The sequence below is a fragment of the Laccaria bicolor genome, genomic scaffold (assembly GCF_000143565.1).
Source record: "Laccaria bicolor S238N-H82 LACBIscaffold_22 genomic scaffold, whole genome shotgun sequence".
NCBI lineage: Eukaryota > Fungi > Basidiomycota > Agaricomycetes > Agaricales > Hydnangiaceae > Laccaria > Laccaria bicolor.
In genome coordinates this window covers 371,645-378,685 of record NW_001889893.1, presented here as the reverse complement: position 1 = coordinate 378,685, position 7,041 = coordinate 371,645, and the positions used below count along the sequence as shown (strand labels likewise).

The 7,041-nt window shown below is 45.2% G+C and overlaps 1 protein-coding gene across 1 annotated transcript; it reads right to left on the bottom strand.

Moving 5' to 3' along the window:
- Positions 1-4,393: 4,393 nt before the first annotated feature.
- Positions 4,394-7,041, bottom strand: LACBIDRAFT_329553 (uncharacterized protein; the record flags this gene model as incomplete). The annotated part of the gene is made up of 12 exons (XM_001883618.1): positions 4,394-4,416; positions 4,443-4,478; positions 4,553-4,823; positions 5,043-5,122; positions 5,148-5,165; positions 5,452-5,610; positions 5,730-5,806; positions 5,840-5,847; positions 6,352-6,522; positions 6,562-6,635; positions 6,744-6,786; positions 7,000-7,041. The coding sequence occupies 12 exons, from the start codon at positions 7,039-7,041 to the stop codon at positions 4,394-4,396; spliced, it is 1,002 nt and encodes a 333-aa protein (XP_001883653.1).

Below are 7,041 nucleotides of genomic sequence, written 5' to 3'. Positions count from 1 at the left end.
GGGGGGAAAGGGGGAGAGANTGAAGGGGGGAGAGTGTGAAGGGGGGAGGGAGTGGAGGTGTGAAGGGGGGAGGGAGTGGAGGGGAGTGGGAGTGGTGAAGAGAGGAGGTAGTGATGGGGGGAGAGAGTGGAGGGGAAGGGTGATGCTGCTGGGCCCTCGTCGCCGTTCAGCGCTGGCGGGCGCTCGTCGTTTTTCGGGTGTGGTGGGGGCGGCGTTTTCGTCGGCGCTCGTTCGTCGTCGTCGTCGTCGTGTGTCGTCGTCCCGGCGTGTCGTTGTCGTGGGTCGTCGTCCCGGCGTGTAGTCGTCGTCGTCGTCGTGCTCGCGTTTCGTCGTGTTCACGTGTCGTCGTTGTCGCCGTCCTCATGTGCCGTGCATGGGTGGTTGCTGGCGTCGTGCCTGTCGTGGTGAGAACGGAGGAACGGGGTGGTGGGGCATACGTACCCCTGCCCATGACGTTGCCACGTCATGGGCGTTGTCCCTCGTCCTTGGTCCATCGTTCCGCGCTGGGGGTGTCGTTGTCGTTAGCGTGGGCGTCGTGTGCGTCGTTAGCGTGGGCGTGGGCGTCGTCGGCGGCGTTGAGATGTGAATGGTGGTGGTGGTGGAAGGGAAAGGGATGGTCACGGCAGTGTGACCATCCCACAAACAGGCGACGTGACGATATGGCACGCCCTCAAGTAAGTCACGTGACCTCACCCCGCAGACTGAACAAAATCATGAATCCTTATTGCAGCTATCACTGACCCACACTGTATGTAAATTATAATCTTTCCATTCATTGATTAATAAAATTGTAGGTATAACTTGTCTATTGTATAGTCCATTTTCGCTTTTTTAGTTATATTCATATATAATAATAATAATATACTGGAATGACTGGACTCTGACTGGACTCATAGTCCACTGGACTGGGACTGGACTCAGGAAAGTGGCTGGCAGTCCAGTAGGAGTCCAGTGGACTGGACTGGACTGGAGTCCACTGGAGTCCACTGGAGTCCATATGGATTACGTGGGGGAGGGTAAAGACCTCGAACGTGGATCCGATCCCAAACACTGGCTCAGAGGGGGGGGGGGGTCCGGCTGAAGGCCCAAAAACAAATAGTGACATGATCTATTTTTGTTGCAAATTGAGCATCAGCCAACCAAAGCATTGAACGGGTGTGCTTGTCGATTTGGGAGACAGCATAACACATATTGTGCCCGTATAACGGGTACACAATGCCGCACCTCATGTGGGGATTAGACATCGCTGGGCGGGACGTGATGCTGCACGCGATATCTGATCAAGCTGCTTCACATGCACAGGTACACAGTCAATCACACGGTGGATTTCGAGACAGTCAGAGAGATCAAGGAGAAGTTGTGTTCTGTTACTAGGTCTGTTCCTTCCCTGCCTCCTTCCTCTGTGCATCTTGCCTGTGGAATTGGGTAGTTATGGTCTTGAACTCGATATGCGTCTGTCTGGGGAGACTACAGTATACTGTGGGTTTCTCCCCTCTCTTTCTATTACACTGCACTGGCATGACAGCTCCCAGACGGATTCAAATGTTGGCTCAGAATGAATCAACGATCCAAAGCGCCAGCAACTTTCAATGCCCTCATGTACTCCTGCTCATCACCTACAACGATGATGGAACATCCATCCCCGCCCACCACTTTCCAACTGCTGCCAGCTGCTCTTCCTCAAACTCTACACAGAATGTGGGTATGAGGTCTCCCTTTTCTCTTTCTGGGCATTTTACCCACCCAAACTGTGTTCAGGCCAAATTCGAGGCTCCAAACGAACTTTTCAAGAAGGAAGGAAGTTTATTCACCTTGTTGACGATAGTGGAGACAAAGCCACTTTGCACGCCATGGCTGAGCTCAACGCAATCTTGTCTTATTACATGTACATACGCTGTTGACAGTTTAAAGCTCAGCACTTTGGCTCACACATGTTCCCCCCTGCAAAGACTTGCAGAGCATCTTCACTGTGATTTTAGAGTGACTTCTCAGTTGATAAGTAGGTAGGCTAAGGTTGTAGGTACAGAATTCTTTAGAAGCCAAGACCGTAGGACAAAAAAATATTCATTAAAACATTGGAACTCGGAAAAACATACCTTATATGGTAGGAGGGGGAGGGGGGGAGGTCATCCAAACTCACGAAAAAAAATAGGGAGTGTTGGTACATTTTCCACGTTCCGCCACCCCCTTGATTGATCCCAGCCTTTTAGATTCCTGTGAGCGCTATAAGCCTGATGAAGATGAGCACTGAGAACTTTTTAATGCAGAACGAGAAGTTAATACGGAAGAAACATCTATTGTCGAGTTGCGAGCAGTTGCGTGAGTTTTTTCTTTATCCGCTTTTGAGGTTCTCAAATTATATATTATTTCAGCTTTGTCAAAGAAGCCAAAGGGATTGCATGTCCCGCTGTTGATGAAAGTGGAACCCCATGCACAGGAGTCGCCGTTTATTGTAAAATGAATAAAGTAAGTTCCTAGATTGACATTTTAAATTTTAATGTTCAATAACCAAGGGGGTGTCGGGATCATAATCCCGGACCAGGGGCTGGTTGGTTGGTTGGGCCATCAGGCTGTTAAAAAAAAATTGGAAGCTCAAAAATTTTGGCCCAAAAACATTATAGGCGGCCTTCCTGGTGGATAAATTATACATAATAGATACTAGAAAGCCTCAAGATGTGCTAAATGCCTCAGGATGTGCCAAAAAACACAACTGAGACTGCTTACATAAGACAATAATAACATCAGACGATAACTTTCGTTAGTGTGGCAACTGCTAACAACCTTTAATTATAATTTGGTAGCATATTCCAGGGCACACAAACTCATATTAAGATTCCACGGAACAGGATGCTCATGCCGTGTCTCATTCTGACACCAATGTGGTTCATAGGCCATCTATTTCAAGCTCGAAAATTGTCAGCGAGGAAACATGAGGTCGGTGTGAAAGACGAAAATGTAAGGTTGTCAATTGGAGGATTGCTTTTGTGGATCCCGAGCAGAGCTGACCACCAACAATGTGATCCAGTGGGATGTGAAACTGTGTGGGCAATTGAACCCACTTTCTGTTAGGGTTTCAATGTAAAATGTACTTACATCTTCATGTCAAACCATTCTGATATCACCTCATTTGTATTTACCTTGCACAGGTGCCCATGCATTGGGTCTGCAATGCATGTTCAACGTCGAGAGGAGGACAGGAAGACAGCGGTGATGTCATATTTCCTAAAATAGACATGTGCCTGATTACGTTGGGTGGTTGGTTCAGCCCAGCACTCACTACCAAAAAAATCGACCCTAGGTCTTTTTTTTATATCCCGACACCCCCTTGTCAATAACAATGTATTTTAGGTCAACTGGGATGGGAAAAAATCATTTGTTGGCTGCTTGAGATACATGAATGGCGACAGAAAATCCCATCGCTTTGTATCCATCCCTAAAGAAGTGAATGAAGGTCATGTCAAAGAACTATTAACATCTGGGGACAAATCTTTGAAGACTCTCGTCAATACGAAGGCATGTGCTCATGTTATTTCTGCTCGTTCAGGTTTGAAGGGGGACAGGAAATGCAGTGAGCTTCTTTATTTTTTCTTTCTCTCAGGTTGTTCCTGACTTACACGCTCACAGAGTATTCTCACGTCAAGGACAGAAAAGTTGTGCAAGGGCGTCTCATGCACTGTAACTGACCTACATTAATTCAGATATACTCACCAGTTGATCGATCTGATCATCGCGCCATCGTTATTTTGCGGGGAGCGCACAACCACCCTATGCTTGTCACAACCAAACTCTCACGTGATGGGAAGGATAAATACAAGGAGGCTGCGAGAAAGGCAGGACCAATCGGACTTACCGTTCTGAATCTTGATAAGGGTATGCCGATAGTTCCTTGGATGTTTTAATACAAAGTTTAATGTGTAAATCTCCCAACATCTAGCCCCTTCTACGAAAGCATTTTTTAATGGTGACATTCCCGCATTGGCAGACCCTGCCCTAGCAATATCAAGGCTGCACCGCAAGCTGGTCCATGAAGTCAGAAATGAGAATAATCCTCATGGGAATGAATTGGAGGGTGAAATTTTTATTTTTATACCTACTTTGCTTATATCTCATTTTTGCGAATTTTAGGAGTTTTGTACATGCACAGAAAAAACCACGAGCTTCTGCCTGAGAAGAGGTACATTCATGAAGTGCAATCACAGGATGGAGTCGATATGATTATTACCATGCTTCCCTCCCTTGCCGCATTGATCCACACAGCTGATTCAACCCTACATGATAACACATATAAGCAAGTGTACAGGAAGTGGAAAGAATGGGAAGTTGTCATTTGGGATAAGCAGCTAAACATGAGTAAGTTTATTTTGTTTCAACAGGTCGTACTAGGTCCTCACATTCAGATTTTTGCATTAGGAGTCACTGTGGCATGCATTTATTGCACTCACGAGACTCAGGCGGCATTTCTACAAATGTGGTCTGGACTATGGGATACTGTCAAAAAAGTGACAGGAAAGTTTGTTCATTTTAGATTTATTGATGGAACTGGACTTCGCACGATTCTTGTTGATGGTTGTAAACCACAAGTGGATGCATGCAGAGATGATCTCCTCAACTGAGTTCAGAAACGTGAAAAACACCTTATTGTTGAGCGGGACCCTCAAATAATTGTACAACACATTATTCGGACATGTTGGGTCCATCTTGTTTGGTACAGATACCTGCTCATTACTTGAATCCTCACTGATTAGATTCATAACAGAAAATTTGAGGATCTTGCGAAATCCTGTCCTGATAAAGTTATGAATCGTATCTGTGGGTTTCCATTCCTTGAGACCCATGAAGAAGTTGATGAATTCATCAAGTGGTGTGAAAATTCCGAACACAAGAAAGTCCAAGGTATGTTTTGACAGCTCAATTCTTCGTGACATAAAACCCAAGTTTTTTAATTATTCAGATTGGATAGTTGACAAAAAACAAAGTCCTTGGTTTATACCATCTCTTAATCGGTTTATGAGTAAGATTTCCAAGGAAGGTTGGTATCTTACGCCAGCCGACACCAATCTCAACGAGAGTGCCCATCCATATACAAATAAACATACAGGAACAAACTTGAAGATATTGGAAGCTATTCAAAAGTATGAGAATCTTACCTCTGAATTCTAGTGAAACTATTTAACACATTTTTAGAGCCCATGAGCTTGACCTCAACATCGAGGCTAAGTGAGAGCAAATGGAGAAGGATTGCATTCTTTCAAACCATTATAACACCCAGCCTGAACATGACCACGCAAATCGAAAGCGCCGAGATGCCTGCACATGGAAGCTAGAAGCTCGAAACGATGCCATCGACAAGCTCGATGACATCACCAACCAAATAAACGAGGCGGCAGCACGTGCAAAAGAACTTCATGCGAGAAAAAAGGAACTCCAGTCAGCAAGTGGCATCAAGCAAACCAAAGCCAAACCAGGCACGAAGGTTGTAGCAGCCCCTCAACATCCTATTGCTGGCCCATTGCAATCTGTGGAGTTTTCTGACAGTGAAGATCTTGAAGCCAATTATCATGAGGATGTTTTCTCTGGTAACCCCAGCCCTGCGTGCTCTTTGGTATTGCACTGCCCAACCAATCCCTTCACGTTTGAATCAACCCCAATGTGGTGCTTGCGATCTCCCTCTAATTTCGACATGACTCAAAACAGTACTTTGTCATCCCCATATTCTGGATATCGCTTACCAGCTCCGAATAGCTCTCCCACTCGATCTGGCACAATTTTTCCCAGTTGCAGCGGAAACTTTGTTTTTGACGAGTCCCTGGATCCATCATTTCTCATCCCTCCTACATACAATTCATTCTAAACACTCCCTTTGTAGTTTTATTGATATATAATATGATATGGTTTTTATTACAGAGGCACATTGCTATCACTACTAAAACATAGCCACAGCTACTTGTACTAAATTCTACTAATTCAATTCTGCACCATTCTGTACAAAAACAGTTTTACTGGCAAGCTGAAGGTCAAAATTAATGAGAAAAAAAAGATTGAAGAAACTGGTGAGGGTTAAGGGAGAAGGATAATCCCCCTTCTTCCAAGGCACTGGTAGAAGGTTGTTGCAACAAAAGAAGAGTCACTCTTTCACACTTTGATAAATTATCTTGCATGACTAGATGCAGAATTAAAATCTGCGTCGAACAAATCCATTTACAAAACAAACGGATGCCATTTGAGTGTGCTACGTTGTAAATACTAGAGCTCAATCTCAACTTGTTTGTTTGGACCAAACAAACCGCGCCCATTGGGTCAGTTTAGGCGTCGGGATAGTAGGCGGCAGTGAGTCCGAAAGGGGAAGCAAACCTGAATGTGCTTCACTGGATGTCGGGGGCCTTGAGTGGATGTCCGAAGGGGGTAGTGGATGTTGTGGCCAAATAGTGGATCTTGAGTGAGAGTGGATGTCGTTTCCTGACATCCACTGTCACTGATCTGTTCATGCCTCGTCACTGTGTCAGCGATCTTGATTTGATGAGACTATTAATAGCCATCAGCACCATCAGCGCTCAGGCAGACCCCCCTCTCAGGCCAATTACCCTCAGACAAAGAATTGGCCTCTGAGGGCTCAGAAGCATGTAGAGGCACTAGGCCTGAGGTGAGGCACTTTAATTTAGTCACAGTTGTGCCCACACAAACAAACATCCCTCCTCTCTCGATGAAAAGCCTTGTCCTCATCTTATGCCTTGTTCATTGCTCACACCCAACATACACGACATCCTTGTTCGTTCTTTCCTCTACTACCTACTATGAATTCGGCATCATCATTCATGCCAACAGAAGTCCAAAAACAGCTAGTAACTACTTCTGCCAAACTTCTGCAGCTGCCAGTGATCGCTGTTTGGTCACTGTCATCCCAGGATTTTCAACCTATTGTCTAGGAGAACAATAGTTACTTGTGTTCTCAACCACTATTGACAAAAATCAGATGGCACGATCTTCTAAGTATTGTCTAACATTCTGCTGATAAGGTTGATTTCTCATGGATGCTTGCGACAT